This window comes from Macaca thibetana, chromosome 4 (assembly GCF_024542745.1).
Source record: "Macaca thibetana thibetana isolate TM-01 chromosome 4, ASM2454274v1, whole genome shotgun sequence".
Lineage (NCBI taxonomy): Eukaryota > Metazoa > Chordata > Mammalia > Primates > Cercopithecidae > Macaca > Macaca thibetana.
In genome coordinates, this window is record NC_065581.1 from 112,836,510 (window position 1) to 112,856,457 (window position 19,948).

At 45.6% G+C, this 19,948-nt stretch overlaps 2 protein-coding genes across 4 annotated transcripts in view; both read left to right on the top strand.

The window, feature by feature from the left end:
• The window catches only part of RMND1 (required for meiotic nuclear division 1 homolog), a 156,398-nt gene extending 149,544 nt beyond the window's left edge, over positions 1–6,854 (top strand). For both annotated transcript variants that reach the window (XM_050786876.1, XM_050786878.1), the window contains 2 exons: positions 3,188–3,304; positions 3,753–6,854. In XM_050786876.1, the coding sequence (XP_050642833.1) occupies positions 3,188–3,304; positions 3,753–3,785 (150 nt within the window). In that variant the 3' untranslated portion in view covers positions 3,786–6,854. The remainder of the gene's footprint in view (positions 1–3,187; positions 3,305–3,752) is intronic.
• An 11,259-nt stretch (positions 6,855–18,113) lies between these two features.
• The window catches only part of ZBTB2 (zinc finger and BTB domain containing 2), a 28,432-nt gene continuing 26,597 nt past the window's right edge, over positions 18,114–19,948 (top strand). Inside the window, exon 1 of one of the 2 annotated variants that reach the window (XM_050786874.1) lies at positions 18,114–18,397. The gene's annotated coding sequence lies outside the window, so the exon portion shown is untranslated. Of the gene's footprint in view, positions 18,398–18,774; positions 18,935–19,948 lie in introns of those variants that run through there. The other variant, XM_050786873.1, reaches the window with a different exon arrangement.

Here is a 19,948-nt window from a genome sequence, read left to right on the forward strand (position 1 = left end):
CTGCCTCAGCCTCCCAAGTAGCTGGGATTACAAGCGCCCGCCACCACACCCAGCTAATTTTTGTATTTTTAGTAGAGACAGGGTTTTGCTGTGTTGGCCAGGCTGGTCTTGAACCTCAAGTGATCCACCTGCCTTGGCCTCCCAAAATGCTGAGATTACAGATGGGAGCCACCTGCCCCCAGCTAACTTACCTTCTTAACCTCACTTCCAAGCACTTTCTTCTAGGTTGTCCACAATCTAGCTATGCTTGTCTCCATGCTGTTTCCTATGCTTGACATGCTCCTTTCATGCCCCTATACCCCCACCAGCAACCCACCTTTTCTTCATGTCTGCTGCCTTTTAAAGCCTAATTCACATTGCCTGCCTCTGTGAAGCCTCTCCTGGTTTTTTCTTTGCTCCCTTATCTGCATGCTCAGAGCATACATGCCTCTATACCTAAATAAATAGAAAGCATGCTGTGGTAGTAGGGACTTTTTTTGTGTGCGCGCGACGGAGTCTTGCTCTGTCACCCAGGCTGGAGTGCAGTGAGCGATCTCGACTCACTGCAAGCTCCACCTCCTGGGTTCATGCCATTTCTCCTGGCTCAGCCTCCTGAGTAGCTGGGACTACAGGAGCCGCCACCACGCCCGGATAAATTTTTTGTATTTTTTTTTTTTTTTTTTTTTTTTGAGACGGAGTCTGGCTCTGTCGCCCAGGCTGGAGTGCAGTGGCCGGATCTCAGCTCACTGCAAGCTCCGCCTCCCGGGTTTACGCCATTCTCCTGCCTCAGCCTCCGGAGTAGCTGGGACTACAGGCGCCCGCCACCTCGCCCGGCTAGTTTTTCGTTTTTAGTAGAGACGGGGTTTCACCGTGTTAGCCAGGATGGTCTCGATCTCCTGACCTTGTGATCCGCCCGTCTCGGCCTCCCAAAGTGCTAGGATTACAGGCTTGAGCCACCGCGCCCGGCCAATTTTTTGTATTTTTAGTAGAGACAGGGTTTCACCTTGTTAGCCAGGATGGTCTTGATCTCCTGACCTCGTGATCCGCCTGCCTCGGCCTCTCAAAGTGTTGGGATTACAGGCGTGAGCCAGTGCGCCTGGCCATAGGGACTCTTGCTTGCACATTTCAGTGTGTCGTCAGGTGTTTGGGTTGAGGTTTGAAGCTAAGTTGTTAGACTTAATAGGAGACTTTGGGACATTTAGGAGACTTGTGGTAATATGAACAGACTCTAAAGGAATAAACTGGATGATGATGAGGTAGTGGAGAAAGAAAATGTTGCCTGTTTTTTGGCCCAAGTTGAAAGAAAATGCAAGAGGCTGAATCAGTAGTCTGCAGAGAGAAGCAAGCTTAAGGATGAACATTAAAGACCAAGATCAAGTAGCCAATAGAAACAGACATTAGGAGGCCAGGCGCAGTGGCTCACGCTTGTAATCCCAGCACTTTGGGAGGCCGAGGCAGGCAGATCACGAGGTCAGGAGTTCAAGATCAGCCTGACCAACATGATGAAACCCCGTCTCTACATAATACAAAACTTAGCCAGGCATGGTGACACGCACCTGTAATCCCAGCTACTCACGAGGCTGAGGCAGGGGAATCACTTGAACCAGGGAGGTGGAAGTTGCAGTGAGCCGAGATCGTGCCACTGCACTCCAGCCTGGGTAACAGAGTGAGACTCCGTCTCAAAAAAAAACAAAAAAAACAGACATTAGGAAAGGGCAAGAGGAAAGGAAAAGAGGGTGGGGAAAGGAAGAGGGAAGAGGCATGCTCTAAACATTTATACAGATTAGAAACTACAGGGTGACCATAACGTCTGGAAATAGGGGCAAAGGTGATGAGTGTGGTTCAGCGAGTTAGTCCTGTGGTTCCATGAGTAAGGTAGTTTCTTTTTTTTATTATTTTTATTTTTTTGGAGACAGGATCTCAGTTTGTCACCCAGGCTGGAGTGCAGTGGCATGATCTTGTCTCACTGTAGCCATGACCACCTGAGCTCAAGCAATCCTCCCATCTCATCCCCACCAGGTAGCTGGGGCTACAGGCACACACCACGCCTGGCTAATTTTTTTGTAGAGACAAGGTTTCACTGTGTTGTCCAGGCTGGTCTCCAACTCCTGAGCTCAAGTGCTCCCCTGCCTCAACCTCCCAAATGCCAGGATTACAGCCATATGCCGCCCAGCCTAGTAAGGCAGTTTAATGCTATGTGCAAAAATCGTAACATGGTGCAGTAACACATCCCAATCAACTCCTGAACATGTACGTGTGATTTATCTCTTAACGTTCGCTGACCAAACCTGTAACTTCAGCATACCCCATGAGACAAACTGTTCTAAAATTTTGCTTCCAGGATTTCCAGTTTCCAGAAGCAAGTGACTAAGATACTAGGTAGGCATTTAACAGTTGTCACATCCAAATTATGAATTCAGGGACTTTATTTTCTTTTTTTTTTGAGACGGAGTCTCGCTCTGCCGCCCAGGCTGGAGTGCAGTGGCCGGATCTCAGCTCACTGCAAGCTCCGCCTCCCGGGTTCACGCCATTCTCCTGCCTCAGCCTCCCGAGTAGTTGGGACTACAGGCGCCCGCCACCGCGCCCGGCTAGTTTTTTGTATTTTTTAGTAGAGACGGGGTTTCACCGTGTTAGCCAGGATGGTCTCGATCTCCTGACCTCGTGATCCGCCCGTCTCGGCCTCCCAAAGTGCTGGGATTACAGGCTTGAGCCACCGCGCCCGGCCAGGGACTTTATTTTCTTTGAACCCCACAGCCAGCTTGTTTGGAGGCATCGGAATGCAGAACTGTTGCTGTTCAGTTGAAAGCAATGCCATCTAGTGGTGTGTGTGCAGCAGGTCAAATGTTAAGCGTAGGTTTCTAGTAGAAAGTAAATTATCTTTAGGTCTTGCTAAAAAAACATGTTTCAAGTTTGCCTTTTTTAACTGCTAAAAAGGGCAGCTACTAAAAACTAGGACTCAAAAACCTATTTTTAGTTCTTCCATCAAAATCTTACAAATAGAGCTTCAGTATGCCAAGTATTTCTTGCAGTTAAATCTGTACATTACAAAATGTCTCTGGGTGGATTCACAAGAAACTGATAATGTTGCTGGCTGTCTTTGGGGAGAGAACTGAGGACCAGGATTTTTCACTGTATAGCTATTAAAATTTTTATGCATATGACTGTATTGTTTAAATATAAATACGTTACTAAAATTTTTCTTACACAGGTCATGAATGAAAAACTTCAACACTGCATGGAACTAACAGATCTAATGCGGAATCACCTGAATGAGAAGAGGGCACTCCGCTTGGAGTGGATGATTGTCATCCTCATTACCATAGAGGTAAGGTGGAAGTGCTGTGTACCGTAATCAGTTACCGTCTCTTAACAAATACAGGGGCTATGCTAATAAGATAGTTTGAGATAGAAAATTATTAGCAGGAAAGAGGCTGGCTTTGTTATCATTACTGTTTGGAAGTTTCAAATTACTATTTTGCAAATACATTAAAAGTAATTTTTGAAAAGGTTCACTTTTTAAAATTTGAGAGTGGACCTCAAGGTTCTGCATTTTTAAAGACAGCATTTGGAAAAAGTTCTAGCTGTTAATTTATAATGTACAGCTCAACATCAAATCAAGCATCCATGCCTCCAATTCACAGTTTGCCATGTGAGAAAGGGCAAACATTTACCTTACTTTGGGAGCATTTCTCATTAATCAGAATCTTGGAAGTCATTTTAGTTTGTACCCATAATTTGCCTGTCATGAAATAATTCTCACTTTTTATTCTAAGGTAATGTTTGAGCTGGGACGAGTATTTTTCTGATCAAGTGATAACCAAAGTGTCACTGCAAGAGATTCAGGTTCTACAATCAAAAAATAAATGTTCAGCCGGGCGCGGCGGCTCATGCCTGTAATCCCAGCACTTTCAGAGGCCAAGGAGGATGGCTCATTTGAGGTCAGGAGCTCAAGTCTGGCCAACATGGTGAAACGTCTCTACTGAAAATACAAAAATTAGCCAGGTGTGGTGGCACACGCCCATGATCTCAGCTACTCGGGAGGCTGAGGCAGGAGAATCTCTTGAACTTGGGGAGGTGGAGGTTGCAGTGAGCTAAGATCACGCCACTGCACTCCAGCCTGGGCGTCTCAAAAATAAAAATTAATGTTCACTAATGGGTGATCATTTAATAGGTGTTTTTTTAATCAAGAAATTATCTTTTTCAGCCCCCAATATATCGTCTGAATAAAAATGAATCTAGTGTTTACATCACTGACAATTCAAAAGGAAAATATTTCAGTTAAGAACTCTGGAAAACCTTAGCATCTAGGAAATCTTGGCAAATACTTTTTAAAGCCAAAGGACTTAGGTTTTAGACACCACAACTTAACCTATCCCCAGGGAATCCCATCATGACCCTGGATAAGGGAACCATACAGGAACTCAAGTGTTGAAATCAATATATACAGGCCAGGTGCGGTGGCTCACACCTGTAATCCCAGCACTTTGGGTGGCCGAGGCAGGTGGATCACAAGCTCAGGAGATCGAGACCATCCTGGCTAACACAGCGAAACCCCGCCTCTACTGAAAATACAAAAAATTAACCGGGCGTGGTGGCAGGCGCCTGTAGTCTCAGCTACTCGGGAAGCTGAGGCAGGGTGAACCCGAGAGGCGGAGCTTTCTGTGAGTTGAGATCATGCCACTGCACTGCAGCCTGGGCAACACAGCAAGACTCAGTCTCAAAAAAAAAAAAAAAAAAAATCAATATATACAATAACAATACAGGCTTGTTATGTGGCAGAGATGAAATCTTAAATACCTATTTTAGATGGCTTGATTTGAGTATGGCTGTTCACTGGCACCTTTTATTAATGCTTTGTCCTTTCACCAAGTTAGTCACAATATTCTTCCCACATTTGTTTCAGACATATTTTGGGGAAATTTAAAAAATACCAAGCACAAAGAATCTAACATCTACATATTTACCTCCTTGGGTTGACAACATTAAAAAAAAAAAAAATCACATCTTTTATCTTCATTGCCTTTTATGCATAACCCCTCATGCCCCACTATAGTCCTCACTTGTCAACTATTTTTTCACACATATCCTTTTGTTTTGCAACTCACTTAACTGCTACACAGTATTATACTTGAGAATACATTCATCTGATGGACATATTCATTTGCAGTTAACAGTGCTAGGATAAAACATCTGATGTCTTCCAGCGAGATTTCTTCAGTAGCTGTCTTCCATTTGAGGTACCTGCCTGTATGCCAAGGGTACCCACAAAAATTCTCCAAGGAGCATACAGGCACGAATAGTTCAAGAATTGCTTTTTAGGATGGGTGTGGTGGCTCACGCCTATAATCCCAGCACTTTGGGAGGTCAAGGTGGGAGCACTGCTTGAGGCCAGCAACCCTGTCAAAGTAACTTTAAAAATTGCTTTCTAGATAAAGTTCCTCCTGATTTTCAGAAAATCAATATACCTGTGTACACACCTGCAGTGTATCCTGTTCTTACCATCTTTCCTTATCACACTTACACAAGAGGCATCTCTCACCTATCCTCAATAGTTTGGTCCACTATATTCAATAACTTTTAAATACATTAAATCTATTTGTCAACATTTTTGGAAAGCCACAAAAACAGAACAATTTCAAAGATTGCTAAATGCAACCCTCCTCTAATTGAGGCCATTATTTTTTTCCCATTTTTTTTAGGAGGTACAATTCCAGTAAAATTTTACTGCAAGTATCAATGTATAGAATTTGCTGTTTTGGTCAACTAATTAGTAGTAACAATGTGAAATAGTCCAGAAAAAAAACATGAACATTTGATGCCTTATGGTTACAGCAAATTAAATACTTCAAGTTCTATTAAAAAATTTACAAGAAATAAAAGGATCAAAAGAGGTTCATAAACATTTATTAGCATAAAGTGTTGTAAAAGAAATGTAACACAAATACATTTTCAAGAGGAAAAACATTTGCATAGTTCACCTATGTTTACATGGATCATGGTGGACATCAGCTCAGTACACTATTACAATGCACTAAATTAGAAGGGCTTTCCTTAAGTAACAAAACAGCTTTATTTTAAAATACCAGTATTTATGATACACTGGCAATTACATCTTTTTCAACTAATCTTATGATTCAAAACTTCAACTTAAAAGTTATGAAAGTTTAAAGAATTGTTTTAGTTGTAACATAAGTAAAAACTTTCACTTAATAAAGTAAAAACTTAATACTAAGATCACCACCTCTCTAAGAACAAAATGACCAAGAAATTACACAGAGTATTTACAGCCTAAAGTAAGTACATTCACCACTGGCTCCTAAAATCCTCAAAGGGGTATCTAATTTCTATCACACATGAGAGCTCACTGATTAAGACCAACCTGGATTTGAATTGTTTCACCACAAATTCTTGCTGTTATAACCTTGGGCAAATCACTGAACCTCTTGGGCCTCAGTTTCCTCATCTGTGAAGTAGGTTTAATTATTAAACTAGCTCACAGGTTGCTGTAAGGATTAATGAAATATGTGTGAACAGGAGGGTTTAATTATTAACCTATCTCACAGGGTTGCTGTGAGATTAACTCCCAGATGAAATGGAGGCTAAATCAAATTCCCAGGAACCATCTTTGAATCTTTAAGAAATATCATAACTGAAACTTACAGAATAGACGTTACTGAATCCTGCACTGGAACAGAAAGGTTAATTTAAATATAAAGCAATATTTTCACTGTATAAAACGGGTTGGCTCCTCAGTGCAAGCCCAAAAAGGCTTTTTTAAACGACATATTTTTGCATATACCAAACAGCGGTGGCCAACAGGTATTCTGGGGTGCCTTCTTGGATAACCATAGCAGTCAGAAGCAGACTTTTTTTTTTTTAAATACATAAAATCAGTATCTTTCTAGTTCTACCATTTTAAAAATAAGCCGTATTTGCCTGTTTTAAATTACTGTCCTAAAGCAGGTTTTCCAAAGTATGGTCCTCAGACCAACTGCATCAGCAAATACTCAAGACTGTCCCGTTAGTATTACTGACTCCTGAGTTCTACACCATACTAAATCAGAACATGTGGGACCACAGCTAGGAAATCTGTTTCTTCTAATTCTCCAGGAGACTCTTACGCTCCCTAAGCTCTGAGAAACACTAACTTAGTCTATGTATTGGTTTATACTCAGGTTACACAGATTTTAAATAATTCATTAGCGCACTCTTGCTAAGTACTAATCTCAAGTGACTCACTTCTCTCTTTCACCAACCCAATCTCCTCAGACCCTGCTCTATGCCTTTACAAAGTACATGTGTTGGGATAAGGTGATGTGGATGAGAAGTAGAGGGAATTTTTCCAAATCCAAATATCTAACTTTCAGCGCTCTCCATTGGTTCTGAATTGCCATTTTAAAGGAAGGTCTTAATGTCACCATTCTAAATTCCCTTCCCTCATAGAGGGTTAATGAAACAATTTTTTTTCTTTTTTCTTTTTTTTTTTTTGAGATGGAGTCTCACACTTTTGTCCAGGCTGGAGTGCAGTGGAGCCATCTCAGCTCACTGCAAGCTCTGCCTCCCAAGTTCATGCCATTCTCCTGCCTCAGCCTCCCAAGTAGCTGGGATTACAGGCGCCAGCCACCATGCCCGGCTAATTTTTTGTATTTTTAGTAGAGACAGGGTTTTATCATGTTGGCCAGGCTGGTCTCGAACTCCTGACCTCAAGTGATCCTCCCACCTCAGCCTCCCAAAGTGCTGGGATTACAGGCATGAGCCACCACACCCAGGCAACAAAAGTTTTTAAAGACCACATTTTCACCTTCTCTGAACAATATCAAACAAAACGTGGACTTTTAAATGTTTTAACAACAAAACCTTTCCACATCCCCTAGACTGTTAATCCGGGAAGCATGCAGCATTGTAAAACTGACTCATACTCATTTTATTTCATCCAATTCTACAATTATTTATTAGAAATTACGATGCGCTACTCTAAGATCTAAGACACAGTGCTAAAGATGACACATAGGGCCTCTGGCTTTCACGAAGCTTACATTCCAATGAAGACAGCAGGAAAACTAAGTAATCTGCTTATAGACAGATGCTCTATAAAGAAAGCTAAGGCTGGGTGCAGTGGCTCATGCCTGAATTCCAGCACTTTGGGAGGCTGAGGCGGGTAGAATCACCTGAGGTCAGGAGTTCGAGACCAGCCTGGTCAACATGGAGAAACCCCATCTCCACTAAAAATACAAAGTTAGCCAGGCATGGTGGCATGTGCCTGTAATCCTAGCTACTGGGGAGGCTGAGGGAGGAAAATTGCTTGAACCCGGGAGGCAGAGGTTGCAGAGCTGAGATGGTACCACTGCACTCTCCAGCCTGGGCAACAAGAGCTAAAATGCGTTTCAAAAAAAAAAAAAAAATCTACACAAGAGGTGTAGAGAGGTGATGTGAAAAGTCAGGAAAATGGAACAGACTAGTTAAAGAACTTAAAATCTACTTCAGATTTAGACATCACCAGTTGAATTTTTAAAACTCAAAACAGGCCGGGCACGGTGGCTCAAGCCTGTAATCCCAGCACTTTGGGAGGCCGAGACGGGTGGATCATGAGGTCAGGAGATCGAGACCATCCTAGCTAACACGGTGAAACCCCGTCTCTACTAAGAAATACAAAAAACTAGCCGGGCGAGGTGGCGGGCGCCTGTAGTCCCAGCTACTTGGGAGGCTGAGGCCGGAGAATGGCGTGAACCCGGGAGGCGGAGCTTGCAGTGAGCTGAGATCCGGCCACTGCACTCCAGCCTGGGCTACAGAGTGAGATTCCGTCACAAAAAAAAAAAAAAAACTCAAAACAGTAGAGATTCTGGTTAAGTAGAAACTTGACTTTTAATCTAGCTTCTACACACAAGGCTTGGGAAGTTGCTTACTCTTTTTTTTTTTTTTGATACGGAGTCTCGCTCTGTCGCCCAGGCTGGAGTGCAATGGCAGGATCTAGGCTCACTGAAAGCGCCGCCTCCCAGGTTCACGCCATTCTCCTGCCTCAGCCTCCCGAGTAGCTAAGAATACAAGCGCTCACCACCACGCCCGGTTAATTTTTTGTATTTTTTAGTAGAGACGGGGTTTCACTGTGTTTAGCCACAAAGGTCTTGATTTCCTGACCCTGTAGATCCGCCCGCCTCAGCCTCCCAAAGTGCTAGGATTACAGGCGTGAGCCACCGCGCCCAGCCAACTCTTAACAATTTAACAAAAACGATGGAATTCCAATCAAATCTAAACCTCTAGCCACAAAACCTTAAAATCAAGGTGCTGATCTTAATCTAAAAAACCTCATGTGGTTTGGGTTCTGGTTACCTTAGAGATTTTGAGTCTAAGCACCCAACGGCAATTAAGATTAGCTGAAATACTTGGCCGATGGTTCACTACTGAAACCTGATGAACTGGAATCCTCTGATTTTGTCTCTTTTCAGACAAGGTGACCAACCATTCTAGGTTTTTTTGTTTTTTTGTTTTTTGAGACACAGTCTCACTCTGTCACCCAGGCTGGAGTGCAGTCACAATCTTGGCTCACTGCAAGCTCCACCTCTTGGGTTCAAGCGATTCTCCTGCCTCAGCCTCCCAAGCAGCTGGGATTACAGGCGTGCACCACCATGCCAGGCTATTTTTATTAGAGACGAGGTTTCACCATATTGGCCAGGCTGTTCTCGAACTCCTGACCTCGCGATCTGCCACCTCAGCCTTCCAAAGTGCTGGGATTACAGGCATGAGCCACAGCACTTGGCCCCATTCTAGGTTTGACTGGGACCAAGGGGTTTCCTGGGAGCAGCCAGACTTTCACTGCTAATACTGGCAAAGTCCTGGGCAAACCAGGACTGGTCACGCTATCTTTGGCCACATTTTAGAAACTGGTACTTTAACAGCCACCTTTTTCAACTCTGGACTTTGCGGCAACTCTACAGAGCTTTAATATGGATCAACTACTAAAAACAAGAATCTTCCCTAAAGAAAAGCATGTTAATGTCACGCACGATTTTTACCAATCAGGTGGAAGTAATTTTTCCCTATAAATTTTACCATTTTTTTACTTTTAAACACAAAAATCATGAGCCAAACACTACTTGAAGAACTGTTAATGAATTCAGATTCACATTTAGGAAATAATGATTCAAAATTAAAATATCTTTAAAGATCAGTTTTCAATGACTGATAGATGTAACAACTTGGACAAATCGCTCTTAACCCAACCGGGCTGGGTAAAAGAAGCCAGTCTGCAAAGGCGACATACTGTGTAATTCCATTTATGTAACATGCTAGAAAAGGTAAAACTATAGTGATGGACAACAGATTGGTGATAGCCAGAGGTTAGGGGTGGAAGCAGCACAGGTCTATAAAGACAGCAAAATAAAGTGATAGACCTGGCCTACATTCTCGTGTTGGTGACTACACAAATAAATACTATGTTAAAATTCACAGAACGCTATACTGAAAAAAAAGTCACTTTTACTACGTAATTCTAAGGTTTTTTTTTAATCAGTGATTTCAAAAATACACTAATGATTTTATCATTTACTGAGGTACTGTGCTACGCCCCCTTCCTGTTTTGTTTTATATTCACCCAATGTTATGAGATAATTATTATTAACCCTATTTGAGGAAAAGGAACACTTGAGGCTCAGAGGTTCAGTAACATGCCCAAAACCATACAGTGTGTAAGGGATGGACCACAATTCCAACCCAGATCTGATGCCAAAGGCTATATTCTCAACCACTACCAAACACTACACTACACTCCCCTCTGTTCATAAATATCAACCACTCTGTCCCTCCCAATGACAATATCAGGAGGCTATTGTTTCCTTATTCTGAACTCAATACACTATTGATAACGTGAACATAGGGAGAAGCAAAACATGATTCTAGAGCAGTGATGTCCAACTGAACTTTCTCCAATAATAGAAATGTTCTGTATTATGTGAGCTACCCAAATATGGTAGCCTCTAGCTACAGGTGGCTACTCAGCACACATGGCTAGTGTGACACTGACTTGAACTGGACAGCACAGTTCTAGAGAAATAATGTGACAAGAATGTACATGCCACAGAAAGAAGCAATTTATTAAATTATGATGGTAACTCACCAACAATAAAAGGAAAATAATTAAAGGGAGATGTATAGTAAAGGAATGAAGCTAAAAAATGCACCACCCCCAAAGCACGTCACAAAACTAAATCTATCCTTTTTTTTTTTTTTTTTTAATACGGAGCCTTGCTCTGTCGCCAGGCTAGAGTGCAGTGGCACCATCTCCGCTCACTGCAACCCTCCGACTCCCTGGTTCAAGCGATTCTCCTGCCTCAGCCTGCCGAGTAGCTGGGATTACAGGCACGCACCACCGCGCCAGGCTAATTTTTGTATTTTAGTAGAGACGGGGTTTCACCATGTTGGCCAGGATGGTCTCCGTCTCCTGACCTCAGGTGATCCGCCCGCCTCGGCCTCCCAAAGTGCTGGGGTTACAGGCGTGAGCCACCGCACCCGGCCACTAAGTCTATCTTCTGAACACCTGGTCACCCTCCAAGATGCAGCTGAAGTATCAACTTTATCTACACACCCACAGCACTCTGCACATGTGCGGTATAGAATAAATTGTATACTAAGTTTATCTGTGTTTTTCTCCCCCAATGGACCGTGAGCACCTGAAGAGCAGAGATAAGTATTCATACATGCACCACCAGCATCCAATACCTACATCCAGATGCTTTCTGCAACAATAAACACTTTTTTCACTCAGTTTGAGTGGGAAAATGATCATCTTAGATCCTTTAACTACAAATTCAACTCAATTCTGCAAGCATTTGAGTACCAGAAATATACATAAAAAGAGGTACCTGCCCTCAAGGAGCTTACAGTGAGAATGAGGGATACAAGATATAGGTAGACAAATAACAAGTAAAAAGGGTAATCAAAATTAATTGCGTACAAACAGTACTTTAGGACAGAATAGAAACCGTCAGGAATCATAGTGGTAAGCGAAAACTGAAAAATGATTTAAGTAGCCATTATCCGGCCGGGCACAGTGGCTCATGCCTGTAATCCCAGCACTTTGGGAGGCCAAGGCGGGCAGATCATCTGAGGTCAGGAGTTCGAGACCAGCCTGGCTAACATGATAAAACCCCATCTCTACTAAAAATACAAAAATTAGTCGGGTGTGGTGGTACGCGCCTGTAATCCCAGCTACTTGGGAGGCTGAGGAAGGAGAATCACTTGAACCCAGGAGGTAGAGGTTGCAGTGAGCCAAGATCATGCCACTACACTCCAGCCTGCACAACAGGATTAAGACTCCATCTCAAAAAAAAAAAGTAGCCATGATCCCATTCTGTAAAGCAAAGGCGTAAGATAACTTATTATATCCCAACCTATTATTTAGAAAAGCCTAATGGATTAAAAAATAATTTTAAGGAAGTCTTTAGAAATTTATCCTGCCTTCACTCACTACCAACATCATCCTATTCCTTATATCACTAAGCTAGTCTTAGAACAAAATCCTTCCAGATCAAAAATTGTATGAAAATTTCACAGCATAAAGAAGTGTAGTCTTCTTTACACTTTTACACTTAAATTCTCATCAAGTCACAACATCCTTCTGGGTTCTCAAAATGGGCTAATTGGAATTAGTTTGCACAGTACATCTCATGGTGAGTATACAGGCAGCATCTGGAACAGTCTGTTCAAAGTAGTTTGAAATCATTTAATAAGTACATTTTCTGTTTCCTCTAAAAATGAACAGGAGGGGTGCTAGTATGAGGAATATAGACACCAAGCATTATCTGTATTTTAAAGCACATTATAATATGGAGGTCTGCAAACTGGAAGACTGGCAGTTATACAGCGTAATTTCTTAATTTTCTCATCTTTATCAGCTCACGTTATTCATGACAAAGGTCAGAGAAAATTTGTGAGATTTTCCTAGAGTGAATGACCTTGGGCTGCTTAATTAAATTATTTGAGCCTGCTTCCTCAAATTGAAGATTGAGAAGGAAGTGTGACTAGATGCCCTCAGAGAGAAAAACTGAACTAAGATAATTACTTACAGGTTGACTTCAGCATGGCTTTTGGTTCAATCCTAACTCATCTTTAAAATAGAAAAACAGGCCAGGGCGGTGGCTCACGCCTGAGATCCCAGCACTTTGGGAGGCAGAGGCAGGTGGATCACCTGAGGTCGAGAGTTCGAGACCAGCCTGGCCAACATAGTGATACCCCATCTCTACTAAAAATACAAAACTAGCCGGACGTGGTGGTGGGCGCCCGTAATCCCAGCTACTAGGGAGGCTGAGGCAGGACAATCACCTGAGCTCGGGAGGCAGAGGCAAAGCTGCAGTGAGCTGCGATCACGCCACTGCACTCCAGCCTGGGCAACAGAGCAAGACTCCATATCTAAATAAACACATAAAATATAAAGTGGAAAAACATATAAATGTGGCACCTATTAAAATACGTCCATAATTCTTTGATACTCTTCCCTTGAGTTTGGGCTGGACTTAAGTGACTTGTTTTTAATAGGATATGGCAGAAGTGATAGTGTGTGGCCTCCTCTCTGCTCTTGCTTGAGTCACCTACTCTGGGGGTAGCTAGTCTCTGATGTGAGGACACTCAAGCAGTCCAATGAAGAACTTCCACCATCAGCCATAGCTGACTTGCCAAACAAGAGCCACCTTGGGACCTCATGAAAAACCCTGACCCAGAACCACCTAACTAAGCTACTCCCAGATTCCTGACCCACAGAAACTACATGAGATAAACACAAGTTTATTGTTTTAAACCACTAAGTTTTGGGTTAATTTGTAACAGCAAGAGAATACACCAGTATTTTTTAAATAGTGGGTCCTGAGACTCGTTAGTGGTTGGAAAAAATCAATTTAAGGCAGCAATATCAACTTTAAAAAAAAAAAAAAAGAAGATAGTAGAGTATATTACTCTTAATACAAGTACTATTTCCTAAAAATTGTGTTTGTTTTACATGTATGCGTATACTAGGTGCAATTTAAAATGTGTTTCTTATAACTACAGCTGAGAACATTAAAACCCACAAGTCTAATCAGTAGGTTTAAAACAAAAAGCTCCCTAGAGGCCGGGCGCGGTGGCTCAAGCCTGTAATCCCAGCACTTTGGGAGGCCGAGACGGGCGGATCACAAGGTCAGGAGATCGAGACCATCCTGGCTGACACGGTGAAACCCCGTCTCTACTAAAAAATACAAAAAACTAGCCGGGCGAGGTGGCGGGCGCCTGTAATCCCAGCTACTCGGGAGGCTGAGGCAGGAGAATGGCGTGAACCCGGGAGGCGGAGCTTGCAGTGAGCTGAGATCCGGCCACTGCACTCCAGCCTGGGCGGCAGAGCGAGACTCCGTCTCAAAAAAAAAAAAAAAAATAAATAAATAAATAAATAAATAAATAAAACAAAAAGCTCCCTAAAGCATAGGGAGTTCCTTCAGGGACTCTGGTCTCAATAACAACGAACTATAAAACAAGCGTTTTCTATAAACTTTATGACCAAAGCAACGAAATGTAAGACACTCTCACAATACATCTTTTCTGATGTATACACTAAGCTTGATACACAACACACAGGACATGGTTATCTGCCCTAGAGTTTAATGTTTAACATGTAAAGAAGTATGTCATTTTCCTAATTTAAGAAATTTCTCAACAGGACTTCCTTCATAAAATTAGTGAAAAATGCTGCTTTGGACTCAAACCGCATTTATTTTTTCCTACTATTATTATTATTATTATTATTTTTTTTTTTTTTTGAGACAGAGTCTCGCTCTGTCACCCAGGCTGGAGTGCAGTGGCCGGATCTCAGCTCGCTGCAAGCTCCGCCTCCCGGGTTCACGCCATTCTCCTGCCTCAGCCTCCCGAGTAGCTGGGACTACAGGCGCCTGCCACCTCGCCCCGCTAAGTTTTTGTATTTTTAGTAGAGACGGGGTTTCACTGTGTTACCCAGGATGGTCTCGATCTCCTGACCTCGTGATCCGCCCGTCTCGGCCTCCCAAAGTGCTGGGATTACAGGCTTGAGCCACCGCGCCCGGCCTATTATTTTTTTTTAATCAATGTTAAAGGAAATTCCATCTTCAACCTAAGCGCACACACACTCACAAACACAAGAGATCTAGCACTATTAAATTGTTTTCTGGGCTGGGCACGATGGCTCACACCTGTAATCCCAGCACTTTGGGAGGCTGAGGAAGGTGGATCACAAGGTCAGGAGATGGAGACCATCCTGGCCAACATTGCGAAACCCTGTCTCTACTTTAAAAAAAAAAAAAAAAAAATTAGCCGGGCATAGTGGCGGGCACCTGTAGTCCCAGCTACTAGGGAGGCTGAGGCATGAGAATCGCTTAAAACCAGGAGGCAGAGGTTGCAGTGAGCCGATATCGCGCCACTGTACTCCAGCTTGGGCGACAGAATGAGACTCCATCTCAAAAAAAAAAAAAAAAAAATTTTCTGCTCATTGTCCAACTCTCATTGGAACTATTCTCTTCAGAATACAAGCAAGTGCATATTTTTATGGTTGTGTCTCAGCAGAACACAAATCAAAACTTTCAGCAACACCAGACTGCAGAATATTCATGCAATCTTTTGATGAATCCACTCAGATTGCTTGCACTGTGATTTTCTTTGAAGTAAAAAAGTGTTAAAAACTATTTCTGAATTCCTAATTTACCAGATTCTCAAAATACTAAAATAAATTGGCACATAATCAAAGAGTGATTTAACTTTTTTTTCCTTTTTAGATAGGATCGCACTCTGTTGCCCAGACTAGGGTGCAGTGATGTGATCATGGCTCACTGCAGCCTCGAACTCCTGGGCTGAAAGCGATCCTGCCACCTCAGCCTCCCAAACTGAGATTATAGGCCCACACCACCATGCCTGGCTAATTCATTTTTTCTAATACATGGGATTTCCTTATATTGTCCTGGCCCATCTGCAACTCCTGGGCTCAAGCCATCCTTCTGAAAGTCCTGGGATTACAGGTGTGAGCCACCACGCTCAGCCTTTTTATTTTTCTTATTACTGTACTAGGGACATTTGTGACTTTCCCACAACGAGACTTAGTAGAGAACTGAAAGCTTCCCTTGGCCTTATCCTGAAATACACTAACTAGCTCTTACTTGCCACGGCTGTTTTCTCCTCAACCCTTGCAGATATATGTATCCATATAAATGTTTCTATTTCAACAAGTTGTAGAAAATATACAGTCTGTATAGCTCTCTTTATAATGCTATTACTTGATGATCCTGACTACAAGTTGGAATTATCTGCATACTTGGCAAAATTCAAGTGTGGCTGCCTATGCCTCAAGAGAATGAGCAGCAAACCACCCCAGTCCTAAATTCGAGTAGCAGCTCTTGAAGAGAATAGGATGCACTTGATAGGCTTTCTTTAGGACTGATACTCAGTTTCTGGGCTTACCCTTGGGTTTCTTTCTATAAACCTATAGAGTGGAGCGCTAGGAAATACTCTGATCTCAAAAATAAGCATAGTTACTTTGACTTAAGACCAATTACTCTACACACATAGGCAAATTTCTGCCCAATGGTATCAAGTTCAGCATTAGTTATGCCCACTTTTTATTTTTTCTTAAATCAGTATCATTCTTCACATGAGCACTCCACCAACACCATAAGGTTGAAAAATTTCAGAATGAAAGTCCAAAAGAATTAAGAACCTACAGATCTCTATGATTCTCTACAAAATAATCAACATCATTTTAGTTTCCTAATAAGATGAGATGGACCTCAATACTCAAGTCAATCCAAGGAACCAGGCATGCCAGTCTGAAGGCCAACTTTGATGTTCCAGTGACAGCGGTGCAGTAGAATACTAAGATCAGAATTTGGTTTTGGAGGCAGACATTTACTCACTAAAGTCACTTATCTAGTTGATCAAAAAACAGTAAAGTTCAAGGCAAGTGTACACTGAATCTATTATCCATCTGAGAGCCACTGAAGCTACACAGCTGCTTATTTTGTCTTCAAAGAAGGAATTAGTCATCAGTACCTGCAGGTATAACAAGATTGCTAAATAAAAGATTTTTAGGAGGAACACTTCTATGTATTAAATTGTCTTAAGATGGTAAGCTTGCCTTAAATGATTTAAACTATGTGCCAGGCATTGGCTGGTGGTCAGACTGTGTAAACCAACATGGGTTAGACATCATAACCAGGTTAGCAAGACTTGAAACCAGAGTATCCCAGAAACTGCTGCCTCCACTTCCTTAAGAATGCAGCCATATCCTTTCTAAATCTCAAAAAATCCTAGATGTGTAAAGATATCATTAAATTCCAATCCTCAAAGAACTAAACTGCATTTCCCCAAAAAAACACACGAATTCTAGAAAAATGGCAACAACCAAAACTTAAAAAAGTTAAAAATGACCAGGAAATTCTAACTTATCTGCCATGTTTCAGGATCTCCCCGTTGAAAGATTTTCCAAACCTCTAAATCTAACAGAATAGCCAACACTGGAATCCATACCTCAAAGACCAAAACCTAACAGGAGAATAAATTGTTAACAAACATGCGTTGCAGACTTTCATTTTTGGGAGGCCAAAACTTCAAAAACGAAAATCCAGTTGCTGAAATAACTATCAAATTCAACCCTAATAGAAACATCTTACGTCGCTCAACTAATCTGCAAGGAAAAGGAAGCAACTCTACCTCTGTGCACAGTACAGGCATCTGTACTTCGGCATGACTTTCAGTTACCATTGGTGACAGGAAGATACTGGTTTACAGTATCTCCCCGGTTTAAAACAAACACGGAAAGTCAAGGGACAAGGGTAACGGCCAAAAGATCTCAAGCAGAAGCCGGCAGAAGGATACGAGCAGCGGCTCTCCATCTCTACCCCGAGCATCTCAAGGACTTGTCCTACCTAAACACTTTATGTAAACAAGGGGCTTGTGACTCAGGCCTCCAGCCCCAATAGGTGGAGAGAAGTTTCCTCGCCTCGGCTGCACATGGTCTGCAGAAGTTTGGCTGGAGCAGAGCGCGGAGCCTGGGTGGGAGCGGCAGTGGAGTGCTGCAGGCGGCGGCGGCGGCGGCAGAGCAGCAGGAGGCGGAGGCGGGCGGGGGGAGGGGAGCGGCTGGGGGGGGGGGCGGAGGGGGCTCTTGCCGCCACTGCTCTCTCGCCGCCTCTCCCCCCCGGCGGGAGCCGCTCGCAGCCTCTTTGCACAAGTCTCTCCGCTCTCTCGGTCATGTGACCTTAACGTAACCGGACAGGAAAAGCCCCGCCGCCGCCGCCGCCGCCGCGCCGGAGACACCGACCGCGGCGGCAGCAGCAGCAGCAGCAGCAGCGAGAGGCAGAGGCGGCGGCGGCGGGGAGGACAGCACGGCCGAGGCTGCCCAGCGGCGCCTCCTCCACACCCCCCGCCGCAGCAGCACCGGCGACAGGTAAGCGCGCACCGCCTCCGCCTCCCGGGGCCGGTGCCCACGTGCCACCCCCAGCCCAGGGTCCGGGAAGGCGGAGGGGGGGGCGGGGGCCACCGGAGCTCGCAAACGGTTCCGGCAGCGGCAGTGGCAACAAAGACGCCGAATGACCCTCGTCCCAGGGCTCCGGGTGCAGGCAGGCGGAGGGCCCGGGCCACTCGGGGACCCGGTTCTGGGAAGCGAGGGCAGGGGCGCCTCGCGGGGGCGGCGGCGGCTGCGCCTGGCGCCGGGGCTCTGGCCGCTTGACAAAACCATCCCCCGGAGCCAGGCGGCGGCGAGTCGGCAGCGGCTCCATCCGGGGTTTTGAGGGAGGGGGAGGGGACGGAAGCCGAGAGGGCGGGCGGCGGATCGGAGGGAGGGAGGGAGGAAGGGGAGGGGGGCGATTCGCGTTCCGTTCCCCGTGGCCGGTCCCTCCCTTCCCACCGCCACCGCGAAGTGCGCCCTGGGCGGCGGCGACCGGTGAGCGTCCCGCGCTGGAGCCCTCGGAGGCGGGCCCGTCAGGTGCGTAATCCTTCCGACGCCTCGCCGCCGCCTCCTGCTGCTGCCGCCGCTGCTGCTTCGGCGGCAAGGCCGCGAGCTGCGGAAGTGGGTTTGGGGGAGGGGAGGGAGGAGGGAGGGGGAAGGGAGGGATCCGGTCCGACCGGAGCAGGCCCGGCCTCTCTGGCGCTTCTCCCAGCTGCAGCGGCTCCTACAGCTGCTGCCGCTACTGCTGCGGCTCCGCCTCCCGCTCGCGGGCGGGGGCGCGCACGCGCGCTTCCGGCCTCCTCGGGTCTCGCGCTGTCTCCGGCTCTCGCGCGCGCTCATCCCCTCTCCCTGTCTGGGCCACCCCCGCCCCCGGCGCCGGGGCTGTTGCGCCGGCCGGGGCGTTGCGCACGGCGTAGGCGTCGGCATTGTGTTAAACTCCGCGGGACTTGCGGCGAGCGCGCGCGCGCACGCGGGACTGAGAGAAGCGGCGAGCGTGCAACGCGGCCGGAGTGCGTCGCCCCTCCCTCCCCTTCAGCCCCTCGGGGACGGGGACAGGGACGGGGCCGGGGGCGGGGCCGGCGAGACCGGAGGGGGCCAGAGGGCCCCGGCGCCGCGCCCCCGGCCCCGCCCCTGGCCAGGCCGCCGCCCCGCGGGGCGGGTGGGGCGAGGTGGCTGTTGCGGCGCGCTCAGGCGGGCTGGGGACGCGTCGGCTTTTGTGGCGCCGCCCCTGTCGCCCGCTCCCTGCGGCTGCAGGCCGGGCCCAGTCCCAGGTGCTGAGCGCGTTGAGCCGGCGGCTTCGAGCTTCCGCCCGACGTGCGATCTGCGCCAGCGATACAACCCGAGTTGGCCCCGAGCGCGCTGTGGTTTCGGCTGCTTAGCCTCCGGGCGTGGGACCCGCGCGGCCCGCACCCCCCGACCGGACTCCGAGGCGAGGAGGCTGCTTCCCGGGGCGGCGTCGTTTTCTCGTTGTAGCGAAACCCCTAAATCGTTCTTGTTTAAATAAAGCCGCAAGAAAGAAGTGTTTAGCCAGAAGCTGCAAAGGAAGCTAGG